The sequence below is a fragment of the Entelurus aequoreus genome, linkage group LG18 (genome assembly GCF_033978785.1).
Source record: "Entelurus aequoreus isolate RoL-2023_Sb linkage group LG18, RoL_Eaeq_v1.1, whole genome shotgun sequence".
NCBI lineage: Eukaryota > Metazoa > Chordata > Actinopteri > Syngnathiformes > Syngnathidae > Entelurus > Entelurus aequoreus.
Genome location: NC_084748.1, coordinates 14,914,306 through 14,937,150, shown reverse-complemented (window position 1 = coordinate 14,937,150; position 22,845 = coordinate 14,914,306). Strand labels below are relative to the sequence as shown.

General features: G+C 38.3%; 2 protein-coding genes across 5 annotated transcripts in view; one reads left to right on the top strand and one right to left on the bottom strand.

Moving 5' to 3' along the window:
• Positions 1-22,845, top strand: part of elfn1b (extracellular leucine-rich repeat and fibronectin type III domain containing 1b) — a 301,266-nt gene that overhangs the window by 273,292 nt on the left and 5,129 nt on the right. For all 4 annotated transcript variants that reach the window (XM_062026574.1, XM_062026576.1, XM_062026577.1 and 1 more), the window contains 3 exons: positions 15,812-16,268; positions 16,420-16,573; positions 22,221-22,387. In XM_062026574.1, the coding sequence (XP_061882558.1) occupies positions 15,979-16,268; positions 16,420-16,573; positions 22,221-22,387 (611 nt within the window). In that variant the 5' untranslated portion in view covers positions 15,812-15,978. The remainder of the gene's footprint in view (positions 1-15,811; positions 16,269-16,419; positions 16,574-22,220; positions 22,388-22,845) is intronic.
• Positions 20,160-22,845, bottom strand: part of mad1l1 (mitotic arrest deficient 1 like 1) — a 233,256-nt gene continuing 230,570 nt past the window's right edge. Inside the window, exon 19 of the mRNA XM_062026580.1 lies at positions 20,160-20,544. The gene's annotated coding sequence lies outside the window, so the exon portion shown is untranslated. The remainder of the gene's footprint in view (positions 20,545-22,845) is intronic.

Below are 22,845 nucleotides of genomic sequence, written 5' to 3'. Positions count from 1 at the left end.
ACATGTGTCATATATTAGTACGTGTCATAAATATTAGTACATGGTCATATATATTAGTACATGGTCATATGTGTCACATATTAGTACATGTGTCATATATATTAGTACATGTGTCATATATTAGTACGTGTCATAAATATTAGTACATGGTCATATATATTAGTACATGGTCATATGTGTCACATATTAGTACATGTGTCATATATTAGTACGTGTCATAAATATTAGTACATGGTCATATATATTAGTACATGGTCATATGTGTCACATATTAGTACATGTGTCATATATATTAGTACATGTGTCATATATTAGTACGTGTCATAAATATTAGTACATGGTCATATATATTAGTACATGTGTCATATATTAGTACGTGTCATAAATATTAGTACATGGTCATATATATTAGTACATGTGTCATATATATTAGTACATGTGTCATATATATTAGTACATGGTCATATGTGTCACATATTAGTACATGTGTCATATATATTAGTATATGTGTCATATATACATTAGTACATGTGTCATATATATTAGTACATGGTCATATATATTAGTACACTCACATATTAGTACATGTGTCATATATATTAGTACATGTGTCATATATATTAGTACATGGTCATATGTGTCACATATTAGTACGTGTGTCATATATATTAGTACATGTGTCATACATATTAGTACATGTGTCATATATATCAGTACATGGTCATATATATTAGTACATGTGTCATATATTAGTACGTGTCATAAATATTAGTACATGTGTCACATATATTAGTACATGTGTCAGATATATTAGTACATGGTCATATGTGTCACATATTAGTACATGTGTCATATATATTAGTACATGTGTCATATATTAGTACATGTGTCATATATACTAGTACATGTGTCATATATATTAGTACATGTGTCATATATATTAGTACATGTGTCATATATATACTAGTACATGTGTCATATATTAGTACGTGTCATAAATATTAGTAAATGGTCATATATATATTAGTACATGTGTCATATATTAGTACGTGTCATAAATATTAGTACATGGTCATATATATTAGTACATGTGTCATACATATTGGTACGTGTCATAAATATTAGTACATGGTCATATACATTAGTACATGGTCATATGTGTCACATATTAGTACATGTGTCATATATATTAGTACATGTGTCATATATATTAGTACATGGTCATATGTGTCACATATTAGTACATGTGTCATATATATTAGTACATGTGTCATATATATTAGTACATGTGTCATATATATTAGTACATGGTCATATATATTAGTACATGTGTCATATATATTAGTACATGGTCATATATATTAGTACATGGTCATATGTGTCATATATATTAGTACATGTGTCATATATATTAGTACATGGTCATATATATTAGTACACTCACATATTAGTACATGTGTCATATATATTAGTACATGTGTCATATATATTAGTACATGTGTCATATATATTAGTTCATGGTCATATATATTAGTACATGGTCATATATATTAGTACACTCACATATTAGTACATGTGTCATATATATTAGTACATGTGTCATATATATTAGTACATGTGTCATATATACTAGTACATGTGTCATATATTAGTACGTGTCATAAATATTAGTACATGGTCATATATATTAGTACATGTGTCATATATTAGTACGTGTCATAAATATTAGTACATGGTCATATACATTAGTACATGTGTCATATATATTAGTACATGGTCATATGTGTCACATATTAGTACATGTGTCATATATATTAGTACATGTGTCATATATTAGTACGTGTCATAAATATTAGTACATGGTCATATACATTAGTACATGGTCATATGTGTCACATATTAGTACATGTGTCATATATATTAGTACATGGTCATATGTGTCACATATTAGTACATGTGTCATATATATTAGTACATGTGTCATATATATTAGTACATGTGTCATATATATTAGTACATGGTCATATATATTGGTACATGTGTCATATATATTAGTACATGGTCATATATATTAGTACATGGTCATATGTGTCATATATTTTAGTACATGTGTCATATATATTAGTACATGTGTCATATATATTAGTACATGGTCATATATATTAGTACACTCACATATTAGTACATGTGTCATATATATTAGTACATGTGTCATATATATTAGTACATGTGTCATATATATTAGTACATGGTCATATGTGTCATATATATTAGTACATGTGTCATATATATTAGTACATGTGTCATATATATTAGTACATGGTCATATATATTAGTACACTCACATATTAGTACATGTGTCATATATATTAGTACATGTGTCATATATATTAGTACATGGTCATATATATTAGTACATGGTCATATGTGTCACATATTAGTACATGTGTCATATATATTAGTACATGTGTCATATATATTAGTACATGTGCCATATATTAGTACGTGTCATATATATTAGTACATGGTCATATATATTAGTACATGGTCATATATATTAGTACATGTGTCATATATATTAGTACATGGTCATATATATTAGTACATGGTCATATGTGTCACATATTAGTACATGTGTCATATATATTAGTACATGTGTCATATATATTAGTACATGTGTCATATATATTAGTACATGGTCATATGTGTCATATATATTAGTACATGTGTCATATATATTAGTACATGTGTCATATATATTAGTACATGGTCATATATATTAGTACATGTGTCATATATATTAGTACATGTGTCATATATATTAGTACATGGTCATATGTGTCATATATATTAGTACATGTGTCATATATATTAGTACATGTGTCATATATATTAGTACATGGTCATATATATTAGTACATGGTCATATGTGTCACATATTAGTACATGTGTCATATATATTAGTACATGTGTCATATATATTAGTACATGTGTCATATATATTAGTACATGTGTCATATATATTAGTACACTCACATATTAGTACATGTGTCATATATATTAGTACATGTGTCATATATATTAGTACATGTGTCATATATATTAGTACATGGTCATATGTGTCATATATATTAGTACACTCACATATTAGTACATGTGTCATATATATTAGTACATGTGTCATATATATTAGTACATGTGTCATATATATTAGTACATGTGCCATATATTAGTACGTGTCATATATATTAGTACATGGTCATATATATTAGTACATGGTCATATATATTAGTACATGTGTCATATATATTAGTACATGGTCATATATATTAGTACATGGTCATATGTGTCACATATTAGTACATGTGTCATATATATTAGTACATGTGTCATATATATTAGTACATGTGTCATATATATTAGTACATGGTCATATATATTAGTACATGGTCATATGTGTCATATATATTAGTACATGTGTCATATATATTAGTACATGTGTCATATATATTAGTACATGGTCATATATATTAGTACATGGTCATATGTGTCATATATATTAGTACATGTGTCATATATATTAGTACATGTGTCATATATATTAGTACATGGTCATATATATTAGTACATGGTCATATGTGTCACATATTAGTACATGTGTCATATATATTAGTACATGTGTCATATATATTAGTACATGTGTCATATATATTAGTACATGTGTCATATATATTAGTAAATGTGTCATATATATTAGTACATGTGTCATATATATTAGTACACTCACATATTAGTACATGTGTCATATATATTAGTACATGTGTCATATATATTAGTACATGGTCATATATATTAGTACACTCACATATTAGTACATGTGTCATATATATTAGTACATGTGTCATATATATTAGTACATGTGTCATATATATTAGTACATGTGTCATATATATTAGTACATGTGTCATATATATTAGTACATGTGTCATATATATTAGTACATGGTCATATATATTAGTACATGTGTCATATATATTAGTACATGGTCATATATATTAGTACACTCACATATTAGTACATGTGTCATATATATTAGTACATGTGTCATATATATTAGTACATGTGTCATATATATTAGTACATGGTCATATATATTAGTACACTCACATATTAGTACATGTGTCATATATATTAGTACATGTGTCATATATATTAGTACATGTGTCATATATATTAGTACATGTGTCATATATATTAGTACATGGTCATATATATTAGTACACTCACATATTAGTACATGTGTCATATATATTATTACACGTGTCACATATTAGTGTGTGTATATATATATATATATATATATATATATATATATATATATATATATATATATATATATGAAAAAGTATTAAATCCTGCTCTCATGATGGCGTGGGTGTGAAGTATTAAATGTAGAGAAGTATTAAATGTAGAAAGTGTTTAAGTGAGCGTCCGCACATGTCGGCCGTGTGACTCACTGATCACATGGTCCGGGGGAATTGCGGCGCAGGAAGTCCAGTTGTCATGTGACTTCGCCACAACTGGCGTGTCAAAGTCGTCCATTCACATTGGCCGCACGCGTGCCTCCTCACTGAGGCCTCACCTCCTCACTGAGGCCTCACCTCCTCTCTGAGGCCTCACCTCCTCTCTGAGGCCTCACCTCCTCACTGAGGCCTCACCTCCTCACTGAGGCCTCACCTCCTCACTGAGGCCTCACCTCCTCACTGAGGCCTCACCTCCTCACTGAGGCCTCACCTCCTCACTGAGGCCTCACCTCCTCACTGAGGCCTCACCTCCTCACTGAGGCCTCACCTCCTCACTGAGGCCTCACCTCCTCACTGAGGCCTCACCTCCTCACTGAGGCCTCACCTCCTCACTGAGGCCTCACCTCCTCTCGCTTCTCCTCCGAATACCAAGTGGGATTACGTAATAGAGTCCTTCACGTCGCGCCTGTTCCCCGTGTCCCCCGTCCCTGCGGTGATGCACGTGCAGGTGTGGCCGCGGCCTCGCCTGGATCCTTCCTGTCCCTCGCCGGGCGGCTCGAAGGCATCCGTGATAGAAATGTCCGTCACGCCGCGTCTTGGCGTGTCTCCCATGGAAGTGTCAGCACTTCTACCTCCTGGTCGCTCCCTGCTTCAGCAGCGGGTCGTCAGCCGTGGCGGACGTGTGGCGTGACTGGCGGTCAAACGCTTGAAATTACAGACGAGTGGCGCATCGTCACTTCCTGCTCGACATCTTTACTTCCTGTTTCCTGAAGTACACGTTTGTGTACTTATGGACTAAGTACATCATATCAAAATATGTATTCTTAGTTATTATTTATATTTTATATATATTATATATATTTATAATGTATAATATATATAATGTATATATATATATATATATGTATGTAAATGTATATATATTTTATATATATTACTTATATTCTAATTAGGGTCCAATAAGCCTAAATATCAAAGAGAAATAAATAAAAAAAAGCATGTAAACAAACAGCTTGGGCCTTAAGAGGTTTTTAAAATAAACATAACAAAATTCATCCAACCATCCATTTTTTTACCGCTTGTCCCTTCCGGGGTCCCCGGGGAGCGCTGGAGCCTATCTCAGCTGCAAAATCATTAAATAATGAAATAATGCAATTAGGGATGTCCGATAATGGCTTTTTGCCGATATCCGATATTCCGATATTGTCCAACTCTTTAATTACCGATACCGATATCAACCGATACCGATATCAACCGATATATGCAGTCGTGGAATTAACACATTATTATGCCTAATTTGGACAACCATGTATGGTGAAGATAAGGTACTTTAAAAAAAATAAAATAAAATAAGATAACTAAATTAAAAACATTTTCTTGAATAAAAAAGAAAGTAAAACAATATAAAAACAGTTACATAGAAACTAGTAATTAATGAAAATGAGTAAAATGAACTGTTAAAGGTTAGTACTATTAGTGGACCAGCAGTACGCACACTCATGTGTGCTTACGGACTGTATCCCTTGCAGACTGTATTGATATATATTGATATATAATGTAGGAACCAGAATATTGATAACAGAAAGAAATGGGGGGAGGGAGGTTTTTTGGGTTGGTGCACTAATTGTAAGTGTATCTTGTGTTTTTTATGTTGATTTAATAAAATAAAATAAAAAAAAACACAAAAAAACCCCGATACAGATAATAAAAAAAACGATACCGATAATTTCCGATATTACATTTTAACGCATTTATCGGCCGATAATATCGGCAGGCCGATATTATCGGACATCCCTAAATGCAATAAATAATTAAACATACTTTTATATGAAATGAATTAACACTTAACACACGTATATATTTAATTCCAATTATAATCAAATGGCAAATTTCAAGTAATTATAGTAGTTAATTTAATTTAAGAAAAAAAATATTTATTTTAATTAAAAAAATAAATAACAAAAGTTATTTTATTTTTAAATATTTTGTTTATTTATTTGACTTTAACATTATTTGATTGTAGGAGTTGCTTCCTAGCAGTTGTGCAGTTTTAACAAAGTTTTAATGTGCATAGATTTTTTGTCAAAGTCTTTCTCCAGCAGAACGTGACCTTTCAGTCACGTCCGTATCCTCTCTTCCCTCGTGCTCTCGGCCGCCTACTGTTAAAGGCAACAGATGATTAGATTAACACGTACCACCTGGGAAATCTGTCAGCTGTGTCTCGCCGTCAGCACATGCCCCCGCCCCCATCTGACGGTGCTCGTCCTCAGCACCACCGACAGAGGCGGTGACCTTTGCTCCTGCAGGCGCACTGGCCACACCTCCCTCCACATTGATATATTTATTTAATTTAAAAATGTTTATTTATATTTAAATATTTTATTGATTTATTTAAGTATAACAGTATTTGATTTATTTATCTAATATAAAAACAATGTGACTTATTTGTTGATATTTTATTTATTTATTCAAGTAAAAACCTTATTTGATTTATTTATTAAATTTTGTCCCACTTGGCCCTCCGTAGTACTGAATAATTCTCTTTGACGAGTTCATCGGCGAGAGAGTCAAACGAAAAGAACAAAAACAAAAATATTTCTTTAGATTAACTGTGATTAATCTACAATAATTCAATCGAGCTAAGGGAACAGCGGTTTTGTCACAGCACCAACTGCTGGCCGGGAGTGCACATTGCGGCGTTTGCTAAAACCAAGCTAGCGCCATCCCGCCTCATTCAAACACAAACCACGTCATGGCGTTCCAAAGAACAGGAAGTCAAACCGGACCCGACGTCTGACGGAAAAGTGTTGTTTCCGTGGAAACGGCCTCCTAATCTCCTCGGCGGGGGTAATGAGATTACAGCCGTCGCGGCTGCGAGGCGGCGGGGGCGAGATGAACCTTCAAGATAATGCCATCGTGGCGCTGAAGAAGGACGCAGAAGAAACAAAAAGGAAGCGTCTTTTAGCGAGCGCCGACGACTCCTGCAGCTTCATCCTGCTCTCCTCCTCTCTCCACGACTCCTGCAGCTTCATCCTGCTCTCCTCCTCGCTCCACGACTCCTGCGGCTTCATCCTGCTCTCCTCCTCTCTCCACGACTCCTGCAGCTTCATCCTGCTCTCCTCCTCTCTCCACGACTCCTGCGGCTTCATCCTGCTCTCCTCCTCTCTCCACGACTCCTGCGGCTTCATCCTGCTCTCCTCCTCTCTCCACGACTCCTGCGGCTTCATCCTGCTCTCCTCCTCTCTCCACGACTCCTGCAGCTTCATCCTGCTCTCCTCCTCTCTCCACGACTCCTGCAGCTTCATCCTGCTCTCCTCCTCTCTCCACGACTCCTGCAGCTTCATCCTGCTCTCCTCCTCTCTCCACGACTCCTGCAGCTTCATCCTGCTCTCCTCCTCTCTCCACGACTCCTGCGGCTTCATCCTGCTCTCCTCCTCTCTCCACGACTCCTGCAGCTTCATCCTGCTCTCCTCCTCTCTCCACGCCTCCTGCAGCTTCATCCTGCTCTCCTCCTCTCTCCACGACTCCTGCAGCTTCATCCTGCTCTCCTCCTCTCTCCACGACTCCTGCAGCTTCATCCTGCTCTCCTCCTCTCTCCACGACTCCTGCAGCTTCATCCTGCTCTCCTCCTCTCTCCACGACTCCTGCGGCTTCATCCTGCTCTCCTCCTCTCTCCACGACTCCTGCGGCTTCATCCTGCTCTCCTCCTCTCTCCACGACTCCTGCGGCTTCATCCTGCTCTCCTCCTCTCTCCACGACTCCTGCGGCTTCATCCTGCTCTCCTCCTCTCTCCACGACTCCTGCGGCTTCATCCTGCTCTCCTCCTCTCTCCACGACTCCTGCGGCTTCATCCTGCTCTCCTCCTCTCTCCACGACTCCTGCAGCTTCATCCTGCTCTCCTCCTCTCTCCACGACTCCTGCAGCTTCATCCTGCTCTCCTCCTCTCTCCACGACTCCTGCAGCTTCATCCTGCTCTCCTCCTCTCTCCACGACTCCTGCGGCTTCATCCTGCTCTCCTCCTCTCTCCACGACTCCTGCGGCTTCATCCTGCTCTCCTCCTCTCTCCACGACTCCTGCGGCTTCATCCTGCTCTCCTCCTCTCTCCACGACTCCTGCGGCTTCATCCTGCTCTCCTCCTCTCTCCACGACTCCTGCAGCTTCATCCTGCTCTCCTCCTCTCTCCACGACTCCTGCAGCTTCATCCTGCTCTCCTCCTCTCTCCACGACTCCTGCAGCTTCATCCTGCTCTCCTCCTCTCTCCACGACTCCTGCAGCTTCATCCTGCTCTCCTCCTCTCTCCACGACTCCTGCAGCTTCATCCTGCTCTCCTCCTCGCTCCACGACTCCTGCAGCTTCATCCTGCTCTCCTCCTCTCTCCACGACTCCTGCAGCTTCATCCTGCTCTCCTCCTCTCTCCACGACTCCTGCAGCTTCATCCTGCTCTCCTCCTCGCTCCACGACTCCTGCAGCTTCATCCTGCTCTCCTCCTCTCTCCACGACTCCTGCAGCTTCATCCTGCTCTCCTCCTCGCTCCACGACTCCTGCAGCTTCATCCTGCTCTCCTCCTCTCTCCACGACTCCTGCAGCTTCATCCTGCTCTCCTCCTCGCTCCACGACTCCTGCAGCTTCATCCTGCTCTCCTCCTCTCTCCACGACTCCTGCAGCTTCATCCTGCTCTCCTCCTCTCTCCACGACTCCTGCAGCTTCATCCTGCTCTCCTCCTCGCTCCACGACTCCTGCAGCTTCATCCTGCTCTCCTCCTCGCTCCACGACTCCTGCAGCTTCATCCTGCTCTCCTCCTCTCTCCACGCCAGCGTGGATTCCACTTTGCGCGTCTCTCCAGCAGCCTTTAAAGCGGGCGCCTCACAAAGAGCGACTGTCATGGCTGCCGACTACAAAGAGGACGTCTTTGTGACACAAACACCTCAGATTGTTTGACAAGCGGGACCAAAATAGACACTTCCAGGGGACAAAATGAAAATGTTTTCCCCTTAAAGAATGAAAATGTATCACTTTTTTTTTTTTTTTAAGCTAGCGTAGTTAGCCTAGCATAGCACTCACCGTGCTAGGAAAAAGGAAACAAATCTGCACGCCCCCATTCTCACCGCGACTATAAACAGTATCATTTGTAATAAGTACACCTCTGCATACCATTGTGTCCTTATTAACATTAAGAATAAACACACCCTTCCTCACCTCCCACCGTAGTCACGGTGACGCCAAGCGCTACGTCGGCTTTGCCATGTTTCCTCGTTTTAGTTCCCCGATGACTTTCCTTTGTCTCGTAATCGCCGCTTTTCTTTTCATCCCTGTTCAATATTTTTTCCGTACCAAGTTATATGACTTTGAGGTGTACGGCAGCAATATAGGCTATAAAAGTCATTAGCATGCTAACAATCAGCATATGTCACGTACCAAATTAAATACCTGAAGTGTATGGCGACAAAAATAGCTTGAAAAGTTAGCGTGCTAACATTAGCATGGTAACAATTAGCATATGTCACGTACCAAATTAAATACCTGAAGTGTATGGCGGCAAAAATAGCTTGAAAAGTTAGCCTGCTAACATTAGCATGCTAACGATTAGCATATGTCATGTACCAAATTAAATACTTGAAGTGTATGGCGGCAAAAATAGCTTGAAAAGTTAGCGTGCTAACACTAGCATGCTAACAATTAGCATATGTCATGTACCAAATTAAATACCTGAAGTGTATGGCGGCAAAAATAGCTTGAAAAGTTAGCGTGCTAACACTAGCATGCTAACAATTAGCATATGTCATGTACCAAGTTAAATACCTGAAGTGTATGGCGGCAAAAATAGCTTGAAAAGTTAGCGTGCTAACATTAGCATGCTAACAAGTAGCATACATCACGTAGCAAATTAAATACCTGAAATGTATGGCGGCAAAAATGGCTTGAAAAGTTAGCATGCTAACATTAGCATGATAACAATTAGCATATGTCATGTACCAAATTAAATACCTGAAGTGTAGGGTGGCAAAAATGGCTTGAAAAGTTAGCGTACTAACACTAGCATGCTAACAATTAGCATATGTCATGTACCAAGTTAAATACCTGAAGTGTATGGCGGCAAAAATAGCTTGAAAAGTTAGCGTGCTAACATTAGCATGCTAACAATTAGCATACATCACGTAGCAAATTAAATACCTGAAATGTATGGCGGCAAAAATGGCTTGAAAAGTTAGCATGCTAACATTAGCATGATAAGAATTAGCATATGTCATGTACCAAATTAAATACCTGAAGTGTAGGGTGGCAAAAATGGCGTGAAAAGTTAGCGTGCTAACCATTAGCATATGTCATGTACCAAATTAAATACCTGAAGTGTAGGGTGCCAAAAATGGCTTGAAAAGTTAGCGTGCTAACATTATAATGCATGCTAACAATTAGCATACGTCAGGTACCAAATTAAATACCTGAAGTGTATGGCGGCAAAAATAGCTTGAAAAGTTAGCGTGCTAACATTAGCATGCTAGCAATTAACATATGTCATGTACCAAATTAAATACCTGAAGTGTATGGCGGCAAAAATGGCTTGAAAAGTTAGCGTGCTAACATTAGCATGCTAACAATTAGCATACATCACGTAGGAAATTAAATATCTGAAATGTGTGGCGGCAAAAATAGCTTGAAAAGTTAGCGTGCTAACCATTAGCATATGTCATATGGATGGATGGATGTACCAAATTAAATACCTGAAATGTGTGGCGGCAAAAATAGCTTGAAAATTTAGCATGCTAACATTAATATGCTAACAATTAGCATACATCACGTAGCAAATTAAATACCTGAAATGTGTGGCGGCAAAAATGGCTTGAAAAGTTAGCGTGCTAGCATTATAATGCATGTTAACAATTAGCATTTGTCATGTACCAAATTAAATACCTGAAATGTAAGGCGGCAAAAATAGCCTTTAAAAGTTAGCGTGCTAACATTCGCATACTAACAATTAGCATACATCATGTAGCAAATGAAATACCTGAAATGTATGGTGGCAAAAATAGCCTTTAAAAGTTAGCGTGCTAACATTAGCATGCTAACAAGTAACATATGTCATGTACCAAATTAAATACCTGAAATGTATGGCGGCTAAAATGGCCTCAAAAGTTAGCATGTTAACATTAGCATGATAACAATTAGCATATGTCATGTACCAAATTAAATACCTGAAGTGTATGGCGGCAAAAATAGCTTGAAAAGTTAGCGTGCTAACATTAGCATGCTAACAATTAGCATACATCACGTAGCAAATTATATACCTGAAATGTATGACGGCAAAAATGGCTTGAAAAGTTAGCATGCTAACAATTAGCATATGTCACGTACCAAGTTGTATGACTCTGAAGTGTACGGCGGCAAAATTGTCTGGAAAAGTAAATAGCATGCTAACAATTAGCATATGTCAAGTACCAAGTTCTATGACTCTGAAGTGTACGGTGGCAAAATTGGCTAGAAAAGTCATTAGCATGATAACAATTAGCATATGTCGAGTACCACGTTATATGACTGAAGAGTATGGTGGCAAAAATGGCTTGAAAAGTTAGCATGCTAACATTGGCATGCCAACAATTAGCATATATGACGTTCCAAATTAAATGACTGAAGTGTATGGCGGCAAAAATGGCTTGAAAAGTTAGCATGCTAACTATTAGCTAATGTCACGTACCAAGTTATGTGACTCTGAAGTGTGTGCCGGCAAAATTGGCTATAAAAGTTAGCATGCTAACTATTAGCTTATGTCACGTACCAAGTTATGTGACTCTGAAGTGTGTGCCGGCAAAATTGGCTATAAAAGTTAGCATGCTAACAACTAGCATACGTCACGTACAAAATTATATGACTGAAGTGTATGGCGGCAAAAATGGCTTGAAAAGTTAGCGTGCTAAAATTTGCATGCTAACAATTAGCATATAGTACCAAGTTATGTGACTCCGAAGTGTTATTGTAGTAATGTAATGGTAGTTTATTGTAGTTGTAGTTATTAATTAACATGCAGCAAAGTGCGATACTAACAAGAGTTCTTACAGTTTGGAGGTGATTACTCTCGTGTATTTATTTCAAGTATCAATGATTGCTTCTTGCTGGAGTTCATTCCAGTTTTGTTCTAAAGTCCTTTTCATTTTCTCCATTGACGTCATTCCTGTGGCCTTGAGTAAATGCAGACTTGAGAAAGGCATTGTGGGTAATAAACAGTCTTTCACTTGTGTAGCACTTGTCTACCTTCAAGGAACTTTAAAGTACTTGGACAGTTACCTCATTCACCTACTAAGTACACAACAGTTTAGTGCAGTGTTTTTCAACCTTTTTTGAGCCGAGGCACATTTTTTTTCATTGAAAAAATCCAAAAGCAAATCCAGCATTAAGATGTGAAACTCGATATTGACGATAAAAAGTCGTCAGATATGACTTTAAACCATAACTAAGCATGCAACACTATAGCTCTTGTCTCAAAGTAGGTGTACTGTCACCACCTGTCACATCACACCCTGACTTATTTGGACTTTTTTTGCTGTTTTCCTGTGTGTAGTGTTTTATTTTGGAGGCTTTTTCTCTTTTTTTGGTATTTTCCTGTAGCAGTTTCATATCTTCCTTTGAGCGCTATTCCCCGCACCTGCTTTGTTTTAGCAATGAAGAATATTTCGGTTGTTTTTGTCCTTCTTTGTGGGGACATTGTTGATCGTCATGTCATGTACGGATGTACTCTGTCTGCTCCACACGCTGTAAGTCTTTGCTGTCGTCCAGCATTCTGTTTTTCTTCACTTTGTCGCCAGTTCAGTTGTAGTTTCGTTCTGCATAGCCTTCCTTAAGCTTCAATGCCTTTTTTTTTAGGGGCACTCACCTTTTGTTTATTTTTCAGTTTAAGCATTAGATACCTTTTTACCTGCACACTGCCTCCCACTGTCTGCATATTGTGATTACGACATAGCAATTAGCTACCTGCTGCCACCTACTGATATGGAAGAGTATTACACGGTTACTCTGCCGAGCTCTAGACAGCAACGACACTCAACAACAACACATCATTTGCAGACTAGAATTACTGGTTTGCAAAAAATATTTTTTTACCCCAAATAGGTGAAATGAGATAATCTCCCACGGCACACCAGACTGTATCTCACGGCACACTAGTGGTATTACTCACAAGCCCGCATCCTAGGGATGTGAGTCTTTGGGCACCGCACGATTCCATTCTTGGGGGCAACGATTCAATTCAGAATCGAAAATAATTATCAAATCAAAATCAATACTTTTTTAGTAACAATGGATGCCAGTTCTATGATTAACCACATTCCTCCATAAAATAGATCAACAGCTGTGATACATTCCTGTATTACTTAAAAGAAAACTGGTTTGTTTAATAAAATTGTATCAATTGTTTTTTTAATCAATTAAGAATCGTTACAAATAAGAATCGCGATTCATTCGAACATCTTAACACCCCTACAGAATACCAGGCTTTTGTAGGGCTTCATTTAAAAAGTGACTATTTAGTAGACAAGAAACATTTTGGGGGTGCATTGTAAAATATATTTTTTTAAACAAATAATAAAGTTTATAAAAAAAAAACTCTACACTTTTACGACATGCTTTATATTAATGGCAAAATAGTGACAAACTGCATATTAGAACGTAAATGACCGCCATAACCACAACACCAGGGGGAGCTCCACAAACCACGTTAAACCCAGATTCCGATCTAACAAAGGTCTTAACTCATTCTCCTTCTATGCCACATCAATATGGAATGCACTCCCAACATGTGTAAAAGAAAGGGCATCTCTATCCTCCTTCAAAAGTGCACTAAAAGAACACCTCCAGACAACTACAACCCTAGATTAACACCCTCCCCCCACCACATCCCACCTCCCCGGATTGTAAATAATCAAATGTATATACTTGTTCTTATGCTTTCTGATCTCTCTATGTTCACTGCTCGCTGTACATATCCTACCAAGTCAGACCTACACTGTTTCAATGTCCATTTCTCAGATGATATTATTGTTGATGACTGAAGTGCTGATATCAACCAAACCTAACCCCCCCGCCCCCCGCCCCAACCCCCTCCACATCCCACCCCCCGGATTGTAAACAATGTAAATAATTCAATGTATATACTCTGATGATGAACTTGTGTGATGACTGTATTACGCCGATAGTATATATTTGTACCATGAATTGATTAACGCGGACCCCGACTTAAACAAGTTGAAAAACTTATTGGGGTGTTACCATTTAGTGGTCAATTGTACGGAATATGTACTGTACTGTGCAATCTACTAATACAAGTTTCAATCAATCAATCAATATTCTACATGACATGTCAGCCATATTTGTGTTTTTAATCGTAATATTTCTAATAAAGTCTGCCTCGAAAGCGAGTTAGCCAGCGAGCTCGCGACTTCCGCCGACTTTTTGTCCGTAGTACCTCAACTTTTGACCTTATCTGGTTCTGTGACATAGCTAGTAGCTCGAAAAACTCATTGCGTCGCCCATTGAAATGAATTCAAATCAAATTAGTCCGTGCTTTTGTTTTGAAAGTGTAGTAGTTAGCTACAGTAGCTTAGCTTAGTTAGACCTCATTCCTTCTTGACACTTCAAAAAGAATCCCAGACCTGCTGCTGCCTTGCATTTCCTGTTTGCCAATCTGACTGCAGAGAAAAAAATCTCTCAAAGACAAGAAAACGGTCCACGGTATCAAATTCCCCAGAGAAGCCGGAACCAATCCCAGAATCCATGCTTGTCTCAGGTCAACCTCGTTTGCCCGTCCACCAATCTTCCTTTCTGACTCTCGTGTGCTCGGGTTCGTAGGATACGGTATCTACCCTCGACACAAGGCCGACGTGTGGGTACTGGTGCGCGGTGGTTCATTAAAGTTAATCATGCGTTGTTATGAAGTCGTTGTCCTTGCTCTGTTTGAATGTTCCGACAAGTCTGAACGGCTAAACGACCAATGAAGATGAGTTTTATGAGCTCCTGTGTTCAGCAGGGGTCTGCACAGATGACCAGGACTTCGGAACTGTTGAAATGCGATGTACATATCTTCTAACTTGGTTTTCATCGGAAGCCATTCTTAGGATGGACATCGTTGGCACTCTAATAAGAGATCATTGATATAAATGACATGTTTGGGTTGTTTTTATGAAGAAAAACTGATTCCCTGGTCTGGAATTACCAAACAGAAATGAGGTTTTGTCCCTCCGGGTCGTTCTCGAGGTCACGGTTGATTACTTTCTTTCATCGCTGTCTTCTTCCTGCCTCTGTAGATCCGGTCTGCACCCAAAATTGGCAGCGCTGAGCAATGAGGAAGAGGGACAGGAAGTGCTCGTCCAATCAGCGAGGCCGACACCCACTAAGGACATGAGGACCGACCAATCTGGACCCATTTAAACCCCAGAAGAGCCTACTCCTGACACAAGATTGTGACGTTCAAATGCCGTCCTCTAGAAGTAAATGTCCAACGGCGAGCGCCTCTTGGCGGCTTTCTCCCATGGATACCTTAGCGGTGTCCCCTCGGAACCGGAGGGCAGAACCGGGACAGCCGAGACAAGGCAGGACTTCTTGGTCGGCGTTTTTCGGCTGGATCGCCCTGCTGTCCGTTTTGGGGTTACCTACAGTGGCAGCCGATTGCTGGCTCATCGAGGGAGAGAAAGGCTTTGTGTGGTTGGCCATCTGCAGCATGAACCAGCCGCCCTTCGAGGCCATACCCTCGCACATCAACAGGTAAGACTTTCTTGTCTGGTTCGACATGGTCCTGTTGGACTGTAAACTCTGCTCCAACCACAAGGTTACTAAACCCAACAGAGCCATACCTGTTTGTTGGAAACTGAGCTTCACTAAGACTCTGTTGACAGTCCGATCCTTGTCCACGCAGCACCATCGTGGACCTGAGGCTGAATGAGAACAAGATCCGCTCCGTCCACTATTCCTCTCTCAGTCGCTTCGGCAACCTCACCTATCTGAACCTCACCAAGAACGACATCAGCTACGTGGAGGACGGAGCCTTCTCGGCGCAGTTCAATCTGCAGGTGAGTCCTGGTGACGACACACTTCAAGTAGACCCTAGATGCTTCAAGATGGTTTAGGTAAACGCTACGTGGTAGTAGTAGAACCAACATGCTTGAAGTAGGCCTGACATGCTTCAGGTAGACCCGAAATCAGGCCTGGGCAATTATTTTGACTCACATTGAGAGAAGAAAAATGTGTTTGGGGGCTGGTTTGTAATATATACTGTATATACATGTATATATGTATGTATACAGTATATATGTATGTATATATATATATACATACATACATACATATATATACATGTACTAATATATGTAAATATATACATATGTATATACATATATATACACACATATATACACATTTATGAATACACATCAGTATATATGTGTACAAATGTACACATATATACATATACATGTGTATATATACATACAGTATATGTACATTAATATGTGTATATATGTGAATACATATATACACATACTGTATATACATATACATACATATATACACATGCATATTTTCATAAATATATATAGATATACATATGTATGTATATGTATATATATATATATATATATATATATATATATATATATATATATATATATATATATATATATATATACATATATGTATATATATACATATACACACATATATATATATAAATACAGTATATATCTTTGTCCATGTGATGTCATGTGATTTAGGGCTATATAAGTAAACTTTGATTGATTGATATGTATATATATATGTGTATGTATGTATGTATATATACATATATATGTATGTATGTATATATACATATATATGTATGTGTGTATATATATGTATAGATATATGTATGTATGTATATATGTATGTATATGTATATATATATACATATATATGTGTATAAGTATGTATATATATATATATACATATATATGTGTATATGTATGTATGTATATATATATATATATATGTGTGTATATATATATATATATATATATATATATATATGAGTATATGTATATATATATATGTGTATATGTGTGTGTATATATATATATATATATATATATATATATATATATATATGAGTATATGTATATATATATTTATATATATGTATATATATATATATATATATACATATATATGTATATATGTAGCCCAAATAGAGAAACAAAAAAAAAACCAGAGACTGAGACACACAAAGGAATCTAAAATAAACATTTAAGACTCACAATGAACACATAAATCAAAAGTCATCTGCGGTAAAGAGGTGAGTTTTAAGATGTGCTCTAAAAGAGTCCAGAGTGGTGGTGGAGCTTATTCCATAGCCTCGGTGCTATTACTGATATATATATCTATCAGTGATAGCACCTAGGCTACATATATATATATATATATATATATATATATATATATATATATATATATATATATATATATATATATATATATATATATATATACACTACCGTTCAAAAGTTTGGGGTCACATTGAAATGTCCTTATTTTTGAAGGAAAAGCACTGTACTTTTCAATGAAGATAACTTTAAACTAGTCTTAACTTTAAAGAAATACACTCTATACATTGCTAATGTGGTAAATGACTATTCTAGCTGCAAATGTCTGGTTTTTGGTGCAATATCTACATAGGTGTATAGAGGCCCATTTCCAGCAACTATCACTCCAGTGTTCTAATGGTACAATGTGTTTGCTCATTGGCTCAGAAGGCTAATTGATTATTAGAAAACCCTTGTGCAATCATGTTCACACATCTGAAAACAGTTTAGCTCATTACAGAAGCTACAAAACTGACCTTCCTTTGAGCAGATTGAGTTTCTGGAGCATCACATTTGTGGGGTCAATTAAACGCTCAAAATGGCCAGAAAAAGAGAACTTTCATCTGAAACTCCACAGTCTATTCTTGTTCTTAGAAATGAAGGCTATTCCACTAAATTGTTTGGGTGACCCCAAACTTTTGAACGGTAGTGTATATACATATATATATATGTTATGTTATTTTCATTTATTATGCGCCCCCCCCAACCAACTGTTACATCAGTACCTTTATATATATATATATATAAAGGTACAGGCCAAAAGTGTAGACGCACCTTCTCATTCAATGCATTTTCTTTATTTTAATTTGCACACTCTTGGCATTCTCTCGATGAGCTTCAAGCACACCTGTGAAGTGAAAACCATTTCAACTATTACCTCTTGAAGCTCATCGAGAGAATGCCAAGAGTGTGCGAAAACAGTAATCAGAGCAATAGAGTGGCTATTTTGAAGAAACTAGAATACAAAACATATTTTCAGTTATTTCACCTTTTTTTGTTAAGTACATAACTCCACATGTGTTCATTCATAGTTTTGATGCCTTCAGTGACAATCTACAATGTAAATAGTCATGAAAATAAAGAAAACGCATTGAATGAGAAGGTGTGTCCAAACTTTTGGCCTGTACTGTATATATATATATATATATATATATATATATATATATAAGTATATGTGTGTATATATGTGCTTGTGAGTGAGTTAGTGAGCGAGCCAAAGGCTAATTTCCACCGGTAGTTTTCAGACAGGTGTATACGTACAATCAAATAACATTAACAATTAAACACAGAGAAAGGACTCATTAACATTCAGGTAATTAAAGGAGAGCCCAAAAGCTAGTTAATTACTTTAAGAATAACAATTTAATGAAATAAAACTGAGATAAAAAAGACAAATGTATATGAATTGCCGCAACAAAGTGCTCTGATGTAAAAATAATGATGTCATATTACGACCTTGATTAAATTACCTTTTATGATTGTGTTTATTCATTTGTGAGATCACGCATCTGTTTACTTTTGAACCCGACCTTTAATTGGCTTTTGAACGCAGCAAAGGTGGAAGAGTCCCTTACTGGCAGGTAAAGTGTTCCACAGTAATTATTACCCCTTGTGAGAGAATACATGACCCCACGGTGTCCCCTGGTTATGGCCCTCTGACGTTGTTCTGTATTATATAGTCATTTAATGGAGGCGGAGCTCATCTATTCCTATATCAGACAGGCATATTTAAATAAATTAAAAAATCTAAGATCTGTAGATTTGGAAATAATATATATTACTTTAGATAAAGAATACATTAAATATGAAGGCACTTTACATACAGTAGAAAGGGGATTCTTATGGCCCCATTCATCGCGGTTTACCTGACACACGAAACGTGACAAATTTGGGGCTGTGTGCGATCCACTTTAGCCGTAGTGTTGAATATCTTAAAATGTGTTTTTGCGGCAATTTAAACGTTGACCACAGGTCAGTTGCTATGCAGAGTGGCGCTTTCCAGTCATTGCACAACCATTAACCCTTTTAACTTTTAATTTATACACCTACTCGCCAAATATAGCGACAAAGTGCCTCACAGTTAATTTCTGCTACTTCTCTGGCAAAGCAGGCGCGTATGAGGTGTGTCGCGAAGCCGAGTTGCACCACACACTTACATTATCATTTGTTCAAGCTGGGGTAATAGACTCTTGCGTCACCAGGAAGAATCCAAACTGTGAATACACCGGACCAATATTTATTCCAGTTTGGGCTCTTCTTTGTTTTATTATTTAGACATACAGTGTCAGGTTCAAACACTGATGACATCGATTAAACAAGACAAGAAGCAAGGAATTAAACAGAGACAGAATAAAATTTGGCTCACTTGTGGAGAGACGTCTGGACTGTACTCTTTGCACAGACTCACCACGCTCCTGACTTTTGGACTTTTCCTGATTACATGGCAACAGCTGTTCCTAAGGGACGGGGGTTGTAAACAGCCATCGCTTTTGATTACAGAACAGTTCAAAGAAAAGGTTGGTTCAAAGAAAAGGTCGTAAACAGCCGTTGCCCTCGGTCACAGAACAGTTCGAAGAAAAGGTGCCTTGAGGGGAGTCAGGCCCTGCTTCCTCTCCGCTTTGTAGTTCTTGGGTCAAGACACAATTTTTCTGTGGAGAAACAGAACACCTTCATGTGGCTTCCCATCCTACACAGTGGAGTTTTACAAGCCTTTTGATTGGTAGGATCAAAGACAGCTTTTGTCCTCTCGCCGGTAACTCATAGCAACACAAAGTTTTTGTGATAACTTAGATACAATTATTCTGACATACAGCGTCTTTTCTTTTCTTCCTCTTTTTGTTTTTTTTTATCAGTATAGGCTGTAACAACAAGCGCCGGTATTGCGATCTTTCCGGGTGGGTCTTTAGCAGACAAGTTTGCGTCACTATATATCGCGTCAGCCAATTAGGAGGCTCCTCCGTGGGCTCTGCTCCCCCCCCTCCTTTCTCTGAATCCTCTGATAGGATCTGGAAGGGTTGACCGCCCCGAAGACAAATGACTTTGTCTTCTGAGGGTTTTATTTACTGAAATACTTCATTATAAGGCAGACGTACGTTTTTGTTTTTTTTCCAGAAATGAGTACAAATGATGGTAATAAGATTTATTTTTTTAGTTAAAGAATATAATTTAGGCACCCCAGCTTTAATGAGAGAGGGCACCAAATCCACCTTCGAATAAATAGATAGTACTTTATTGATTCCTTCAGGAGAGTTCCCTCAGGAAAATAAATAACCCTATGGAAACACTGGATCATCTTTTTTAAGGTGGCAGGCGTTCTGCACTCGTGCTAATAAATGATGCCGCTTGCCGGGGAAAGCGTGTTGTTTAGAGATGTCCGATTATATCGGCCTACCGATATTATCGGCCGATAAATGCTTTAAAATGTAATATCGGAAATTATCAGTATCGGTTTCAAAAAGTAAAATGTATGACTTTTTAAAACGCCGCTGTACGGAGTGGTACACGGACGTAGGGAGAAGTACAGAGCAGTTGTGTCTCCCAGTCATACTTGCCAACCCTCCCGATTTTCCCGGGAGACTCCCGAATTTCAGTGCCCCATCCGAAAATCTCCCGGGGCAACCATTCTCTCGAATTTGTCTCCCGATTGCCACCCAGACATCAATATTGGGGGCGTGCCTTAAAGGCCGGCCCAATCACATAATATCTTCGGCTTTTCACACACACAAGTGAATGCAAGCCATACTTCGTCAACAGCCATACAGGTCACATTGAGGGTGGCGGTATAAACGACGTTAACACTGTTACAAATATGCGCCACACTGTGAACCCACACCAAACAAGAATGACAAACATTTCGGGAGAACATCCGCACCGTAACACAACATAAACACAACAGAACAAATACCCAGAACCCCTTGCAGCACTAACTCTTCCGGGACGCTACAATATACACCCCCCCCCCCCCCTTTAGAGTTGGACAATATTGGAATATCTGCAAAAAAAGCCATTGTCGGACATCTCTAGTGTTGTTCAGTGCTTTTTCATGTCGCTATTGATACTTTTGTCGAGGCGAATCACGCGGCTGCCCACATGCCGGCGAAGGAGCTGCCGTGCCAGCAGGTGCGATGCAAACATGAAACCATCTGAAGCGTCAGCAGCAGGCTCTGATCAGCATGCAAAACATGAAGTGCGGCGCTGAGCCCGTCATCTGGCTCTGCATGTTGCAGCTCTGTAGCGAGCTGGCCGCCTCTGTTTGGGAGATTACCAGTAATCCCACTTGTCTTTGTACCGCCCCCTCTCCCTCCCCCTCCACCTACTCCTCAAGGTTCTGCAGATGGGCTTCAACAAACTGAGGAACCTGACGGAGGGAATGCTGCGAGGGCTGGGCAAGCTGCAGTACCTCTACCTGCAAGCCAACCTCATCGAGACGGTCACGCCCAACACCTTCTGGGAGTGCCCCAACATCGAGAACGTTGACCTCTCCATGAACAAGTATGTATTCGGGGGAGGGGGGTTTGCCACAAAAGCTGCTTTTATACCCAATCATGACACCCACCTGTGGGATGTTCCAAATAAGTGTTTGATGAGCATTCCTCAACTTTCTCAGTCATTTTTGCGACTTGTGCCAGCAAGAAAATGCCGTATTGCTGTTCTGTTCTTGGGTTTTACAGTCGTTCAAATAGAGAGATAGGAAAGAGCTTTTATAGTCACGAATTAAGTGGTTCATTAAGGTAACAAAGTCAGAAAAAAAGTAAGCGCGTCGAAGAAAATGGCTCTTAAAAATATCACTTTCATCATCTTTGTGGAATAAAATCGGACCATGCTTGTGTCTGCAGTGATCACTTTGTAAAATGTTTGTTTGAACATTTGATTTGTTCGAGAAACATTCTGTGATGCAATCGAGTTTAGTCTCCAGTATATTAGTAGTGTTAGAGAGCAGAACTAAACGT